An 18211-nucleotide genomic window follows, 5' to 3' on the forward strand; every position below is an offset into this window, starting at 1 on the left:
TAAAAACTGTTTGTTATTTTTTTGCATTTCCTTGGAACGCACTGCCCATTGTTTTCAAGGGAGCAGTCAAACACAATGCATGCCGTGAAATCAATGGGAAACACTTGCCGATCCTCCAAATCACGTAAAACAAGAGCCAGGGGATCGTTATTTTAGAGAAGTGATGTGAGGCGTTTTTCCATCCGCGGGTAAAACTCGTTGATAAGCATGATATTGACAGAGTTTCTTGGCCCGATACCGTGCTCGCCCGTGTGAATATAGCCGAACTCCATTACTACTGAGTGCAGCGTGTTATCTCCAGGAGAACTGTGGACAGCAGTCGCTGCGGTTGTGACTTTCCTTGATAATTAGTTTTCCGTTTGTTAGATAGTTTGATCTGAGGTAAAAACATGAGCTGAAATGAGAAATGTGAAAAAAATCGCAAATCTTGTCCAGAGTCCAAGGACTGGTGTTTGTACTGCTGCCTGTAACATCCCAGCCCTGCAGCCGTCCACACATTAGACACAAGCTGCTGGGAAGATGCCCGGCTGTGGGGCGATCCTGCTACTTCTGGCTTGCGCTGTGTCTCAGGTAAGATCTCCTGGGCTGAGGTTCATGGATGTTACTGCAAGCCAGTCATTAGCTCTGTGCTGTGCCATGTCTCTTGTATTAGGGTTGGGGATGTGGGTTAAGTCTGATTGGGTTGCTGTTAGTCTGCTTGGCATGATGTTAAGGTACCTTTACACTAAGCAACTATCGTTCAGATACTATAGAAGGGATCTCCAATTTGTTCGCAAGTAGTTCAAATGCGAACACCAGGCAACATTTGATCGATTGGCAACTATTTTTTAGTAAACTAAAAGGAAACAACTAGTGACTTATGGCTGGGCACCCTTTTGGTGTCTATCTGAACGACTAGCCTTTGAATTTAGCCGATAGTCTTCCTGTAGAAAGGTATCTTTAGTATGGTTGGGCTAGCATTAGATTGGGAGATGTTCCTCTGTGAGGCCCTCTAACCTTGCTTAGGCTAGCTGTCCACGGGCGATTTGTCATGGCGTGATCCGCAGCCATAAATCACACGCGGAGCATGCACGGCACGTAGGATAACTATGAAAAGCGCAGCCCAATGTACACGAGCGGAAAATTGCTTGAGATTTTATACTCGTGTATAAAAATCATGGCATGGCGCAATTCTCTGCGATGAACCTATCAATAAGATTACATTATTGTTCCCCCGCAGCGGAATATCGCTTGTGATATTCTGCCCTGCCCGTAGACACTCAGCCTTACTCGACAGTGTCAGACTGTCCTGAACAAGTTTATGAGGAAGACCAGCACAATCCTTTTTTTTCTTTCATCATTGCTCATAATTTGTAACAATCTTGAATTATCTAAATGTATCATAAAATTTGTCTCCTGAACTCTGATGCCACTATAGAAAGGCCATGTAGCATCTGGCCTCTTCTAGCCAGCTGTGCCTCCCAGCTGAAAGAAGGACCGATCTAGACTGGATGAGCAGATTGAGAAGGGTTGGGGTTGATGTCCATATGATGGATGCTCTGCTGATGTCATGGAAAGTTTAGGTTTTTGAATGCACTCATTTTACATAATGTTCTCTTCCACATCAGATTGCCTCACAGTTTTGCCGACAGCCATGTACCTGTCCCTGGATCCCAGCCCAATGTCCTCCTGGTTCATCCCTTATTATGGACGGCTGTGGGTGCTGCAAAGTTTGTGCGCGGCGCCTTGGAGAACCTTGTGACCGGATCAATCTGTGCAATCAGAATCAGGAACTGACTTGCGATTATTCTACAAGCATTGATGGAAGAGGAGGAACCTGTAACTGTAAGATCCCAGTCAAGTAGATTCCCCGCCCCCGCCCCACCCGTCAGCATTGTATGGCTGCCATACCAGCTGAGTCCCTCCAGTGGGCACTGTTTAAACGCTAGATCGCTGCAGTAAGCAGAGTTTGTCATACGGGCTAGATGCCCAGTCATCATTATCTATTTGCTATACAGTGTATACGGGCGATAATGTTCCGGCCCACCCACCTCCATTCACAGTAAGTTTACTGTGAATGGAGGTGGGTGGGCCGGAACAATCACCATCCTGCTTCGTTTCCATTCACAGAATGACTAACGCTCCTGTGGAAAGTACAGGAGCAATAGTCAGGTGGTGGTCTGCGGGACGGCTGTCAGGCACTTATGCGCCAGAGAGTTGTCTCATGTAAATGTACCCTAAAAACTTTAGAGCCAGCATTGTTTATCTGTCTTACAGGTTAGCTCTATGAGGAAATGGAGGCTATACAAGTGTCCATAGTGCTTATCCTGCACAATCTTTTATATCTTTTGAATCGAATAGTATACATAAAGTGGTATGAGATGTGTTTTTAGGGCTTGCTTATAATTGTGTATATATTAGTGATTAACCTGATCGTCTGGAGTAGCGCATTCCAGAGAACTGGTACAGCTCAGAAAAAGTCTTAGACAGGAGTGGAAGGTTGAGATTAGGAAAGAACCCAAGTGCTTTTACACCTACTTTATCATTCAATCCAGCAAACTGTCAGAGCTCACTCATGCTACCAGAGAAATTGTTTGCTCGTTGATTCACTGTATAACTGAATGAAAATGACTGAACGATTGGCATTTAAACCTAGTGACTAGCCAACCAGCCAACAATGATTTTCATACTGGCATGAAATGAACGATGAATGCCAAGCGTTTAACCCCTTAATGACAGGGCCTATTTTGGCGTTGAGGACCAGGTGATTTTTGGTATTTTTCCATCTTCATTTTTCAAAAGCCATAACTTTTTTTATTTTTCTATCGACGTGGCTGTATAAGGGCTTGTTTTTTGCGTGGCGAGCTGTAGTTTTTATCTGTGCCACTTTTGGGTACATAGACTATATCCTAAAACTTTTATTATTTTTTTTATGATAACAGGGAGAGAAAACGCATCAATTCTGACATAGATTTTTTTTTTTACAACGTTAATCATGCAGCATAAATGACACACTAAATTTTTTCTGCGGGTGGATACGGTTACAACGATACCAAAATTCTTATTTTTTTTAGGTTTTTACACTTTTTTGCAATAAAAAGCCTTTTTTTTGGAAATCTTTTTTTTCTCTATAGCTGCATTCAAAGTCCTGTAACCTTTTTATTGTTCTATGTACGGAGCTCTATAAGGGCTTATTTTTTGCAAGACGAGCTGTAGTTTTTATTGGTACCATTTTGGGGAATGTACGGCTTTTTTGATCACTTTTATTGCATTATTTTTGTGAGGCAAAATGCTAAAAATTAGCATTTTGCCTCTGTTTTTTAGCGTGTTTTTTTACGCTTTTTGTCGTACAAAATAAAAAGCATGTTCAACTTTTTGTACACGTCATTATGGACGCGTCAATACCCAATATGTGGGGTTTTAATTTTTTTTTACCTATTTTTATGCTAATTTGAGTCCCTCTGAGGGACTTGCAGCACTGTGCCTATGATCGCTGTGATAAGGCATGGCAGAGCTACTGCTCTGCCATGCCTTATCGCTTATCCAGCGATCATAGGCATAGGCAATACAGGACGCCAGTGTCTGGCGTCCTGTTACCATGGCGACAGGCCGGCTCTGGCGATAACATTGCGAGAGCCGGCCGGAGACACAGAGAGAGCGCGCTCCCTCTGTGAACTCTTTCCCTGCCGCGATCTACTTAGTTGCGGCAGGGAAGGGGTTAACAGCGGGCTGTTGCAGCGGGACGCCGGCTGTGACTGACAACCGGCTCCCGCTGCGGGATAGCGCGAGGTCAGTCATGATCTCGCGCTATCCTGATGATGTACCGGTACATCCTGTTGCGGGAAGTACCAGGCTCCCAGGACGTACCGGTACGTCCTGGGGAGGGAAGGGGTTAAGCATTAGCTGCGTTTACTCTGAATGATTATCGTTCATTTTCACTCGTTTAAACAATTTTTTGAATGGTAATTGTTTTGTGTAAAAGGGCCTTTAGTCTGAGATCATAACACAACAGACAGCATGGGTAGGGTGGTAGAGGTGAGAAATGAGATATACGGCGCTGCAGCACTGCGGAATGACTGAGGGGCTCAGTGTAATAATGGCACATCCCAACTCAGACTGTTTTTCAGACATTTGCAGTAAAAGTTTTTCGAAATAAGTATTTATCTAGTCTTCATATCTGCATGAAATTGTTTTAATCTTAACACAATAAATGTTAAAATCTTGCTTCATAGATGGCAGAAAAGTACATGATGTATAGTTATTAATGATTATCTAGAACCATTAATAATGGCAGTCAAAGAAACAAGTGCGCTATAAGGTCTCTTCTTAACCCCTTAGTGATGGCCCTATAGTATCTTTACATCCTGCCGTTGCAGGAGGTGTATGGAGGGAGATAGCGCCGCTATCTCCCTCCATACAGGTCGGGCGTCAGCTGTTTATTACAGCTGACACCTGCGGGCAATAGCCACAATCGGCCATGTGGCCGATCGCGGTTATTAACCCTTTAAATGCTGCTGTCAATTCTGACAGCGGCATTTAAATCCCCCAAACGATGTTCGGGGGTCTCGTATGGCCCCCCAAGTGGTGAGATCAAGGGAGCCATGCAGATGTCATGGCAGCCGTGGGCCTTCTAAAAGGCCCCGGGGCTGCCTTGGGAGACTGCCTATCAAGCCATCCCCGTGGGGTGGCTTGATAGACTGCCTGTCAGAATGCAGTATGATGTAATGCTATGGCATTACATCATACTGCAGGAGCGATCAAATTATCGCTGGTTGTGGCCCTCTAGGAGGACTAAAAAGTGTAAAAATAAGAACAAAAAAGTTTTACTAATTATTAAAAAAAGTAATAAAAGTTCAATAAAAACCCTTTTGCCATATTTGCAAAAAATAAAAAAAATAAACCAAAAATACATATTTGGAATCGCTGCATCCGTAAAACTCCGATCTATCAAAGTAATGCATTATTTACCCCACAAGGTGAACGACGTCCAAAAAAAAAAAATAAAGAACGCAAGAAATGTGCTTTTTTGGTCACCCTGTCTCCAAGAAAAAATGTAATAAAAAGCGATCAAAAAATCAATTATATGCAAAAATGGAACCAACGAAAATGACAGGATGTACCGCACAAAATGAGCCTTCACACAACTATGGTGACAGAAAATTTTAAAAGTTATTGTGCGCAGAAAATGGACACAGAAAATAATTTTTAAATATTAAATATCTTAAAAAAAAATACAAGTAGTACAGAAAAAAAACTATATAAGTTTGATATCATAGTAAACATACTGACTCATAGAATAAAGTTATCAGGTCATTTTTCTTGCAGTTTGTGCCCCGTAGAAATAGGACGCACCAAAAGATGGTGGAATGTTGTTTTTTTTCCATTTCAAAAACATAGTACTATTAAAAAATACAACTCGTCCCGCAAAAAACAACTCCTCATACAGCGACGTCTATGAATAGATAAAGGAGCTACGATTTTTTAAAGGGGAGGAGGAAAAAATGAAAATGGAAAAAAGCAAAAAAGCTCTATCACTAAGGCCTCAGTCACACGGGCGCCCGTGTGACTGACACCAGCAGACGGATGTACCTGACGACGGCCGTCTCTCTGCAGCGCTGGAGGAAAGAACATATGACTGGCTTCATTGCCGGTCATGTGTTCTTTCCTCCACCGCTGCAGAGAGACGGCCGTCTGCAGGTACGTCCGTCTCCTTCCTGCAGTCACACGGGCGCCAATGCGCCCATGTGACTGAGACCTAAGGGGTTAAACATCAAAAAGACAAAGACCATGACAACTGCTGGAAGTGGTAGAGCCACCATCAACATTAACAATGAAGAGACTGATGCTGTACCAGATTACGAACTCCTCCAGTCCGAGATAAATCACAACAGAAAATGCAGTTCAGAAATCCAGGCCAGCACTGGATCATGGGGCCCGATTAGGAATGGACAAGATCTGGAGAAGTTAAGCCATCAGGGTCAGAACCAAGTGCTGCCCATTAAATGCAATTATTTTTTGCCATTGAAATTTCTGCTTGTAGAAGCTGGACACTGAAAAAAGGTGACGGGGAAAGTTAGATGCTTCTGAATTCTGGTGCTGGAGAAGAATGCTTCGGGTTCCCATGGGCAGTGAGAATCACAAAGAAGTATTAGATCTCATCAAGCCAAAAACGGTCCTAGAGGCGAATATTTCAAAACACATCATGTGAGCAAATGGACTGGAGAAGGATATTATAGTGGGATGTGTCAGAGGTTCACGAAGAAGTCATCAAAGCACTCGCTGGTTAGACACAATCATGGCAGATAGTTAAAAGAAGACCTCTAGCTTTCCCTGACCATGCTACTAGTCCTCACTGGTCGTAATAAGAGGCTCCAAACCTGAACCGGATCGTTGCATACAGATTATATTACTGATTACTGGAGATTGAGCCTGGAGTGTAATGATGTTGTAGGAGCCAAAGAGACTCATGCAGATTCTTCAGGAATTATAGCTTCTTAAATATATATCAATATATATGTGCTCAGTGGAATCATTTCCCAAGACTGAACCAAGGAGAAAAGGTAACATATTCTCTTATACAATCCATACAAAGGCATTCCTTGGTTATTTAAAAGCAAACTGATTGGTTATATTTCACTGCAGTATTACACAGACACGGTAACTATTTAACCCTACAAATTGCTGATCTCCTGACCTAAAATAGGCATACAACACCCACCATTAGAGATGAGCGAGCGTACTCGTCCGAGCTTGATGCTCGTTCGAGTATTAGGGTACTCGAGATGCTCATTACTCGAGACGAGCACCACGCGGTGTTCGAGTCACTTCCATTTTCTTCCTAGAAAAGTTTGCGCCGTTTTCTGGCCAATAGAAACACAGGGAAGGCATTACAACCTCCTCCTGTGAAGTTCCAGCCCTATCCCACCGCCCTGCAGTGAGTGGCTGGGGAGATCAGGTGCCACCCGAGTATATAAACTGTGGCCGGCCGCGGCTCGCCACAGATGCACACTGAGAGACATTAGGGAAAGTGCCGTCCTGCTGTAGCTGCTATAGGGAGAGTGTTAGGCTGTTATCTTCGTCTTCAATAATAATAATAAATAAACTTTATTTGTATAGCGCCAACATATTCCGCAGAGCTTACATAGACAGGGGACACAGAAAGACAAAAGTACAAACATTACAGAACCACGGTTACATAGTAATCAATTGATGGAAACAATAGGGGTGCGGGTCCTGCTCCAACAAGCTTACATACTACACGTAATGGGGTGATACAGAAGGTAAAGGGACTGGAGATGTGCACGGTATGGCGGGGTGGAGAGTGAGGGGTGATATACACATAGACAATGGTCAGACATTTAGCTGTGTGGCGGCAGAAACAGTATGACTGCAGGAGCGGTTTATGATGGCTAGCAGGGATTGCAGTCAGTAGGTCAGGGAGCATGTTATCAGGCGGAGTATAAAGGGGTTTGTTTAGGGAATTCGGTATGCCTCCCTAAAGAGGGGTGTTTTTAGAGCACGCCTGAAGTTCTGCGAGTCCTGGATTGCTCGGGTAGCCTTTGGTAGTGCGTTCCTGAGGACCGGTGCTGCTCTGGAGAAGTCTTGGAGGCGGGAGTGAGAAGTTCGAATTAAAGGGGTGCTCAATCTGGTTTCGTTAGCAGAGCGGAGAGCCCGGGCTGGTTGATAGATTGAGATGAGGGAGGCGATATAGGGGGGCGCTGCACTGTGGAGGGCTTTGTGGATGAAGGTGGCGAGTTTAAATTGAATTCTGTATTTAACGGGCAGCCAGTGCAGTGACCGGCACAGGGCAGAGGCGTCCGAGTAGCGGCTGGACAGGAAGATGAGCCTGGCTGCCGCATTCAGGATGGATTGGAGAGGGTAGAGTCTGGTGCAGGGGAGGCCGATCAGCAACGAGTTGCAATAATCGAGCCAGGAGTGGATGAGGGCAACAGTAAGCGTTTTTAGCGTGTCCACAGTGAGAAAAGAGCGGATTCTTGCGATGTTCTTGAGGTGCAGCTGACATGTTCGGGCCAGAGATTGGATGTAGGGAGTAAAAGAGAGATCAGAATCAAATATGACTCCAAGGCAGCGGGCATGTTGTCTAGAAGTTATGGTGGTGCCACACACTGAGATGGAGATGTCAGGAGGAGGTCGGTTAGTGGAGGGTGGAAATACCAGCAGGTCAGTTTTAGAGAGGTTTAGTTTTAGGTAGAGAGAGGACATGGTGTTAGAGACAGCGGACAGACAGTTAGTGATGTTTTGGAGTAAAGGTGCAGAGATGTCACAGGATGAGGTGTATAGCTGGGTGTCATCAGCATACAGGTGGTATTGGAGGCCAAATCTCCTGATGGTTTGTCCAATAGGGGCTGTGTAGATAGAGAAAAGAAGGGGGCCGAGGACAGAGCCCTGGGGGACCCCAACAGCAAGGGGAAGAGGAGGGGAGGTAGAGCCAGCAAAGGAGACACTGAAAGAGCGGTCAGATAGGTAGGAAGAGAACCAGGAGAGGGCAGTGTCCTTTAGGCCAATGGAGCGTAGCATACTGAGGAGGAGTTTGTGGTCAACAGTGTCAAAAGCTGCGGAGAGGTCGAGGAGGATCAGTAGGTAGTAATCGCCCCTCGATTTGGCTGTCAGTAGGTCATTGGATACCCTTGTAAGGGCAGTTTCTGTCGAGTGTTGAGGTCGAAAGCCAGACTGTAGGGAGTCTAGGAGAGAGTGCTCTGATAGGTAGTTTACAAGGCGGGAGTAAACCAGCCGTTCTAGTAGTTTGGAGATGAAGGGGAGATTTGAGATGGGTCGGTAGTTGGCAGCATCAGTCGCGTCCAGAGTCGGCTTCTTTAGCAGTGGGGATATGATGGCGTGTTTGAAAGAAGAGGGAAATATGCCAGAGGTCAGAGAGAGGTTGAATATAGTGGTGAGATGGGAGATGACCACTGGGGAGAAGTAACGGAGGAGGTGTGACGGGAGAGGGTCGCTAGTGCAGGTGGTGGGGCGAGCAGAGAAGAGCAATTTGGAGACTTCTTCCTCTGTTGCTGGTCTGAGTACAGACAGTGAGCAGGAGCTAGATGCAGTGCTGACAAGACTAGGGTCAGGGCTAGTCTGGGATTGGGAAGTTATTTCCTGACAGATGTCATCAATTTTCTTTTTGAAGTAAGCAGCCAGCTCTTCGGCACTGAGATCCGTCACCGGGGGCTGCGGTTTAGGGCTGAGAAGGGAGTGAAAAGTATCATAGAGCCGTTTAGGGTTGTGGGATAGTGAGGAGACTAGAGAGGTGAAATAGACTTGTTTGGCATGGTGGAGGGCAAGGTTGTAAGTTCTGAGCATGAATTTGTAGTGGAGGAAGTCTGCGGACGTTTGTGATTTCCTCCACAGCCGTTCAGCACTTCTAGAGCACCACCGGATGAAGCGCGTTTGAGGCGTGAGCCAGGGTTGCCGTGGTCCACATCGGATGGTTCGGGTCCTGGGGGGCGCCGCTTCATCCAGGACATGTTTGAGAGTGGTGTTGTAGTGAGCGGCAGCCAGGTTGGGGCAGGTGAGGAGAGAGATGGGGGACAGAGAGGACTGTAGGGATTCAGCAAAGTTCTGGGTGTGAATGGCCTTAAGGTTCCTGTAGGTACTGTAGGTAGGTGGGTCTGGAGAGATGTTGGGGAGCGTGACAGAGAAAGAGAGGAGGTTATGATCCGAGAGCAGGAGAGGGGAGTTAGTGAAGTTGGCAGCAGAGCAGAGCCGGAGGAAGACCAGATCCAGGGTGTTTCCATCCCTGTGAGTGGGAGAGGCTGTGAGTTGAGAGAGACCAAGGGAGGAGGTGAGCGAAAGAAGCTTAGAGGCAGATGGGGAGATAGGGTCATTAGTGGGGATGTTAAAATCACCTAAGATGAGGGTTGGAATTTCACAGGATAGGAAGTGGGGGGGCCAGGTGGCAAAGTGGTCCAAAAACAGGCGAGCAGCACCTGGGGGGGCGATAGATAACTGCTACTCGCATGGACAGCGGGCGGAAAAGCCGTAGCGTATGTACCTCAAATGATGGAAAAGTGAGTGAGGGTACAGGGGGGATGACCTGGTAGGTGCATTTCGGGGAGAGAAGAGCACCTACTCCACCACAACGCCTGTCATCTGGTCTCGGGGTATGGGAGAACTGCAGGCCATTGTAGGACAGTGCAGCAGGGAAGGCCGTGTCAGACTGCTGGATCCACGTTTCTGTGAGAGTTAGCAGGTTTAGAGATTTAGCAGTAAAAAAGTCGTGGATAGTGGGGAGTTTATTACATGCTGACTGGCATTTTCAGAGTGCACATTTAAAGGAGTCAGGGGAGGGTATGCATGGGCTAGCAGTTGGGCTTGGGGATTTTATTAGTGAGCCCGGTATGGGGTAATAGCTAGGAGCAGTGGAGGGTGGGCCAGGATTGGGAGAGATATCCCCAGCAGCTAGTAACAGCAGAATAGTTAGGGTTAGCAGATGATTAGGAGATTTATGAGGAAAACTGTTATTTTTGTTAGTGGCACTAGGGGGTTTGAGGCTAAGCAAGAAGGTAAAGAGTGCATGCGAGCTGTGCATAGGTGAGGACAGGAGAGAGGGGCTAATGTGAATAGAGTGCCCCAGAGGTTGGCACTTGAAAGAAGTTCTGAAACTGAGAGCAAGAATGAGAACAGAAGTGACAACATTAGCGATAGCTTTTAAGTGTAAAGCATTAAGGCAGAGTTTGTGGCCTACCTGTCGAACTGCCATGATGGAACTGTATCATACTTTCTCAGCTCATACTTTAATGCAGCTCATTCGCGTGGCAGCCACCCGCGTGGCATGCAAGCTTACACTGATATTATAGTGAAAGTTTAAGGTACTACTAGGAAACAGCTGGGAGTGGCTAATCAGGTTCCAATTGACTAGCCAGCTGACTTTAGCATTGCAAACCTAATGACCAAAAGGGGGGGGGAGTGAAATTTATTGCTCTCCTTAGATAAGGAAAGCATCTCTGCAAGGATGGGTGAAAGATGCCATTTGGGGGAGGTGGATGGCAGAGGTGACTAAAAGTAAAGTTTCATTTACCGATGCAAACAGATGAAATGCAAAATACACAATTCACAGCAAGCAAGCAGCACAGAGGATTTAAGCAGAGGGAGATAGTTGGAGTTCAGCTTGGAGTGGGATGGTGCAGAAATGAACGTACCGATGCAAACAGATGAAATGCAAAATACACAAGAACCCCAACGGTCCTTCTTAGTGCCACATCTGACCGCGTGCAGTACTGTTGAGGCTGCTTTTAGCAGTTTTGCTAAATTTTTTTTTTTTTGTATATCGGGCGTGCAGAGCATTGCGTCCTCAGTCTGCAGTCATTTTACAGAGCATAGGGGCAGTACTGGTGAGGCAGGGACAGTGGTACAGGGAAAGAGATATACTGGCTATATAGGCAGTGGGCTCTTTCAAAAAAATTGGAAAAAAAATCTTTGGGCTGCCTGTGACCATGTTCAGTTTACTGCGTGTCTGCTGGGGGTAGTAGTCGCTCATTAATACCCAGCTAGGTGTTACTGCAGCCTTGCGCATAATTTTTTCTGGCTGCACTGTGCTTTCAATAACCACAGTCATCCTCCAACAGGGAAATCCATATACAGGCTATATAGGCAGTGGGCTTTTTCCCAAAAATTGGAAACAAATACTATATTTGGGCTGCCTGTGACCGTCTTCAGTTTACTGCGTGTGTGCTGGGGGTAGTAGTCGCTCATTATTACCCAGCTAAGCCTGTGACCGTCTACAGTTTACTGCGTGTCTGCTGGGGATAGTAGTCGCTCATTAATACCCAGCTAAGCGTTACAGCAGGCTTGTGCATAATTGTTTCCTGGCTCTGCTGTGTCCGTTACATGATCGCTGTCATCCCGCCAGAGGGAAAGAGTATACATTAGAGATGAGCGAACGTACTCGTCCGAGCTTGATACTCGTTCGAGTATTAGCGTGTTCGAGATGCTCGTTACTCGTGACGAGTACCACGTGATGTACGAGTTACTTTCACTTTCATCTCTGAGACGTTAGCGCGCTTTTCTGGCCAATAGAAAGACAGGGAAGGCATTACAACTTCCCCCTGCGACGTTCAAGCCCTATACCACCCCCCTGCAGTGAGTGGCTGGCGAGATCAGGTGTCACCCGAGTATAAAAATCGGCCCCTCCCGTGGCTCGTCACAGATTTATTCTGACATAGAGGAGGGAAAGTGCTGTTGGTGCTGGAGCTGCTATAGGGAGAGTGTTAGTATTTTAGGCTTCAAGAACCCCAACGGTCCTTCTTAGGGCCACATCTAACCGTGTGCAGTAGTGTGGAGGCTGCTTTTTGCAGTGCTGCACTTTTTTTTTTTTGTATATCGGCCGTGCAGAGCATTGCGCCCTGCAGTAATTATACATACTCCAGGGCCAGTAGTGGTGGTGAGGCAGGGACAGAAGACATATATTTATTGAATATAGGCAGTGGGCCTTTCCAAAAACATTTGGGGAAAAAAATCTATTTGGGCTGCCTGTGACTGTCCTCAGTGTACTGGGTCTGTGCTGGGTGTAGTTGTCCTCCTAATTCATACGCAGCCAGCTAAGTGTTACAGCAGGCTTGCGCAAAATTATTTCCTGGCTCTGCTGTGCGTTCCGTAAGTGAAGTCAGCCTCCAACCACAGGCCAATAAGCGGCACATTTAATTACAGCGTTCTGTTTCTGCACTACTGGTAATACAGCATGCTGAGGGGTAGGTGTAGGCCTAGAGGACGTGGACGCGGGCGAGGACGCGGAGGCCCAAGTCAGGGTGTGGGCACAGGCCGAGCCAGTGCGGTGGCCAGGGGTAGAGGCAGGGCCAGACCGAATAATCCACCAACTGTTTCCCAAAGCGCCCCCTCGCGCCATGCCACCCTGCAGAGGTCAAGGTGCTCTACGGTGTGGCAGTTTTTCACAGAGACGCCTGACGACCGACGAACAGTGGTGTGCAACCTTTGTCGCGCCAAGATCAGCTGGGGAGCCACCACCACCAGCATGCGCAGGCATATGATGGCCAAGCACCCCACAAGGTGGGACGAAGGCTGTTCACCGCCTCCGGTTTGCACCACTGCCTCTCCCCCTGTGCCCCAACCTGCCACTGAGATCCAACCCCCCTCTGAGGACACAGGCACTACCGTCTCCTGGCCTGCACCCACACCCTCACCTCCGCTGTCCTCGGCCCCATCCAGCAATGTCTCTCAGCGCAGCGTCCAGACGTCGCTAGCGCCACTGTTTGAGCGCAAGCGCAAGTACGCCGACACGCACCCGCACGCTCAAGCGTTAAACGTGCACATTGCCAAATTGATCAGCCTGGAGATGCTGCCGTATAGGCTTGTGGAAACGGAGGCTTTCAAAAGCATGATAGCGGCGGCGGCCCCGCGCTACTCGGTTCCCAGTTGCCACTACTTTTCCCGATGTGCCGTCCCAGCCCTGCACAACCACGTCTCCCGCAACATTGTACGCGCCCTCACCAACGCGGTTACTGCCAAGGTCCACTTAACAACGGACACGTGGACAAGCACAGGCGGGCAGGGCCACTATATCTCCCTGACGGCACATTGGGTGAATTTAGTGGAGGCTGGGACAGAGTCAGAGCCTGGGACCGCTCACGTCCTACCCACCGCCAGAATTGCGGGCCCCAGCTCGGTGCTGGTATCTGCAGCGGTGTATGCTTCCTCCACTAAACCACCCTCCTCCTCCAACGCAACCTCTGTCTCGCAATCAAGATGTGTCAGCAGCAGCAGCACGTTGCCAGCAGTCGCTGTCGCGCGGCGTGGCAGCACAGCGGTGGGCAAGCGTCAGCAGGCCGTGCTGAAACTACTCAGCTTAGGAGAGAAGAGGCACATGGCCCACGAACTGCTGCAGGGTCTGACAGAGCAGACCGACCGCTGGCTTGCGCCGCTGAGCCTCCAACCGGGCATGGTCGTGTGTGACAACGGCCGTAACCTGGTGGAGGCTCTGCAGCTCGGCAGCCTCACGCACGTGCCATGCCTGGCCCACGTCTTTAATTTGGTGGTTCAGCGCTTTCTGAAAAGCTACCCACACTTGTCATACCTGCTCGGAAAGGTGCGCCGGGTCAGCGCACATTTCCACAACTCCAAGACGGACGCTGCCACCCTGCGGACCCTGCAACATCGGTTTAATCTGCCAGTGCACCGACTGCTGTGCGACGTGCCCACACGGTGGAACTCTACGCTGCACATGTTGGCCAGGCTCTATGAGCAGCGTAGAGCTATAGTGGAATACCAACTCCAACATGGGCGGCGTAGTGGGAGTCAGCCTCCTCAATTATTTACAGAAGAGTGGGCCTGGTTGGCAGACATCTGCCAGGTCCTTGGAAACTTTGAGGAGTCTACCCAGATGGTGAGCGGGGATGCTGCAATCATTAGCGTCACCATTCCTCTGCTATGCCTCTTGAGAAGTTCCCTGCAAAGCATAAAGGCAGACGCTTTGCACTCGGAAACGGAGGCGTGGGAAGACAGTATGTCACTGGATAGTCAGAGCACCCTCATGTCTATATCTCAGCACGTTGAGGAGGAGGAGGAGGAGGAGGTGGAGGAGCATGAGGAGGAGGGGGAAGAGACAGCTTGGCCCACTGCTGAGGGTACACATGCTGCTTGCCTGTCATCCTTTCAGCGTGTATGGCCAGAGGAGGAGGAGGAGGAGGAGGAGGAGGATCCTGAAAGTGATCGTCCTAGTGAGGACAGCCATGTGTTGCGTACAGGTACCCTGGCACACATGGCTGACTTCATGTTAGGATGCCTTTCTCGTGACCCTCGCGTTACACGCATTCTGGCCACTACGGATTACTGGGTGTACACACTGCTCGACCCACGGTATAAGGAGAACCTTTCCACTCTCATTCCCGAAGAGGAAAGGGGTTCGAGCGTGATGCTATACCACAGGACCCTGACGGACAAACTGATGGTAAAATTCCCATCCGACAGCGCTAGTGGCAGAAGGCGCAGTTCCGAGGGCCAGGTAGCAGGGGAGGCGCAGAGATCAGGCAGCATGTACAGCGCAGGCAGGGGAACATTCTCCAAGGCCTTTGACAGCTTTATGGCTCCCCAGCAAGACTGTGTTACCGCTCCCCAGTCAAGGCTGAGTTGGCGGGAGCGCTGTAAAAGGATGGTGGCCTGAACTCGCGCTGTATGCCCTGGAGGTGCTTGCTTGTCCTGCGGCTAGCGTCTTGTCAGAGAGGGTGTTTAGTGCGGCTGGGGGAATCATCACGGATAAGCGTACCCGCCTGTCAACCGACAGTGCCGACAGGCTTACACTCATGAAGATGAACAAAGCCTGGATTTCCCAAGACTTCTCTTCTTCACCAGCGGAAAGCAGCGATACCTAAGCAATACGTAGGCTGCACCCGCGGATGGAAGCATCGTTCTCTATCACCATCAAAAACGGGGACATTTTTGCTTCATCAATCTGTGTATAATATTCCTCCTCCTCCTCCTCCTGAAACCTCACGTAATCACGCCGAACGGGCAATTTTTCTTAGGCCCACAAGGCTCAGTCATATAATTTTTGTAAACAATTTTTATACGTTTCAATGCTCATTAAAGCGTTGAAACGTGCACCTGAACCAATTTTTATTTTAACTAGGCTGCCTCCAGGCCTAGTTACCAATTAAGCCACATTAACCAAAGCGATTAATGGGTTTCACCTGCCCTCTTGCTTGGGCATGGGCAATTTTTCTGAGGTACATTAGTACTGTTGGTACACCAATTTTTGGGGGCCCTCGCCTACAGTGTAATCCAATTAATTTTTTGCTCACCTGCATTACAGCTGACGTTATATCAGCTGTGTTGGGCCCTGCAATGGGATATATTTATGTACCGCCGGTGGGTTCCAGGGAGCCACCCATGCCGTGGGTCCACAGGGAGTTGTAACTGCATGTGTCCACTTCTAAAGAACCCCAGTCTGACTGGGGCATGCAGTGTGGGCCCAAGCCCACCTGCATTTAATCGGACGTTACCTCAGCTGTGATGGGCACTGCAATGGGATAAATTAATGTACAGCCGGTGGGTTCCAGGGAGCCACCCATGCTGTGGGTGCACACGGAATTCCCATTGCGGAGTTGTACCTGCCTGTGACTATTTATAAAAAAACGCGGTCTGACTGGGGCATGCAGACACCTTGACAGAATGAATAGTGTGTGGCACATAGGTTCCCCATTGCTATGCCCACGTGTGCAGCTCCTGATGGCGGTGGCACAGGATTATATTTCTCATTGCTTCTGTACAGCATTGTGGGCTATCGCCCCGCCCCTTTTAAAGAGGGTCGCTGCCTAGCCGTGCCAACCCTCTGCAGTGTGTGCCTGCGGTTCCTCCTCATGGCAGACGCACTTATAAATAGACATGAGGGTGGTGTGGCATGAGGGCAGCTGAAGGCTGCGCAAGGACACTTTGGTGTGCGCTGTGGACACTGCGTCGGGGGAGGGAGGGGGGTTGGGCAGCATGTTACTCAGGAGAAGTGGCAGCGGAGTGTCATGCAGGCAGTGATTGTGCTTTGTTGGAGGTAGTGTGGTGCTTAGCAAAGGTATGCCATGCTAATGAGGGCTTTTCAGAAGTAAAAATTGTTGGGAGGGGGGGGGGCCCACTCTTGCCGCTATTGTGGCTTAATAGTGGGTCCTGGGAACTTGAGATGCAGCCCAACATGTAGCCCCTCGCCTGCCCTATCCGTTGCTGTGTCGTTCCCATCACTTTCTTGAATTGCCCCGATTTCCACAAATGGAAACCATAGCGAGCATCGGCGATATACAAAAATGCTCGAGTCGCCCATTGACTTCAATGGGGTTCGTTACTCGAAACGAACCCTCGAGCATCGCGATAATTTCGTCCCGAGTAACGAGCACCCGAGCATTTTGGCGCTCGCTCATCTCTAGTATACATATATACGCTGCATACGGTGTCTGTCTGGTTTTTCACCGCACCATTTTAAAAAATTGAAGCAAAATACTTAAGGCCTACTACTGGCCTTTGGCCACTTGACTGGTTCTTCGCTGTGAATTCCAGTAGCTCAGTCATATGCACCTAGGTCTGATTACAGGCTTGCGCATAATTGTTTCCTGTCTCTGCTGTGTCCGTTACATGATCCCCCTATACTGCTGCTAGTGATATGTTACTGGGGCCTGTCTAGACTGCTACTACTACTGAAATGGAACTAATACTGTGCTCCCCCTATACTGCTGCTTCGGAATTGTTAACGGGGCCTGTATTGACTGCTACTATTACTGAAATGGGTGGTTGGGCAGCATGTAACCCAGGAGAAGTGGCAGCGGAGTGTCATGCAGGCAGTGATTGTGCTTTGTTGGAGGTAGTGTGGTGCTTAGCTAAGGTGTGCCTTGCTAATGAGGGTTTTTCAGAAGTAAAAATTGTTGGGGGGGGGGGCCCACTCTTGCCGGTATTGTGGCTTAAAAGTGGGACCTGGGAACTTGAGATGCAGCCCAACATGTAGCCCCTCGCCTGCCCTATCCGTTTCTTTGTCGTTCCCATCACTTTCTTGAATTTCCCAGATTTTCACAAATGAAAACCATAGCGGAGCATGGGTCATATACAAAAATGCTCAAGTCGCCCATTGACTTCAATGGGGTTCGTTACTCGAAACGAACCCTCGAGTATCGCGGGAAGTTCGACTCGAGTAACGAGCACCCGAGCATTTTGGTGCTCGCTCATCTCTGCCAACCATCTTACTCGCATTAACTCTTTCATATTCAAATCCCAGCTACCACATTTCCCCCTTTAATGCTCAATATATCTATAGATCATCATTTATATCTAGCAGTCTACACTTAGAACCACTCCCAAACAAATCATAAGGGTTGCATCCATTCCAGGTCTAAACCGGGACATGTGCTAACTTTTGCAACCTATCTGTAATTTCTTCAGTAACATTCTCTTCATCATTAATCTAGAAACAGCAATTTGTAAGATTAATGTTAGATTGTGCGGCTGGGACCTGGGGTTCTACAGGTTTGCATGAGCACACCTTCACAGGTGAGGGTTAATTGATCTGGTTGGGTGTGGTATTCTCCAGCCAATCCTCCTGGTCTGCTGCACATAAATACCAGCTTCTCTTGTCGGAGAATGCTGGTCATTTTATCCTGTTTATGCATTCTGTGTTATTCCCACTCTGAGCTTGGTTTTGGGCATGTCTAATCTGTAGTGTCTCTCTCTCCTACCCTGAGGATCGTCTGGACACCTATAGTCCCCATCTGCATGATATGTAGACCCCCTC

General features: G+C 48.3%; 1 protein-coding gene across 1 annotated transcript in view; it reads left to right on the plus strand.

Moving 5' to 3' along the window:
• Positions 1-463: 463 nt before the first annotated feature.
• LOC136588652 (CCN family member 5-like) overlaps positions 464-18211 on the plus strand; it is a 112151-nt gene continuing 94403 nt past the window's right edge. The window contains exons 1-2 of the mRNA XM_066588035.1: positions 464-570; positions 1608-1824. Coding sequence (XP_066444132.1) covers positions 520-570; positions 1608-1824 — 268 coding nt within the window. The 5' untranslated portion in view covers positions 464-519. The remainder of the gene's footprint in view (positions 571-1607; positions 1825-18211) is intronic.

The sequence above is a fragment of the Eleutherodactylus coqui genome, chromosome 13 (genome assembly GCF_035609145.1).
Source record: "Eleutherodactylus coqui strain aEleCoq1 chromosome 13, aEleCoq1.hap1, whole genome shotgun sequence".
NCBI classification, from domain to species: Eukaryota; Metazoa; Chordata; class Amphibia; order Anura; family Eleutherodactylidae; genus Eleutherodactylus; species Eleutherodactylus coqui.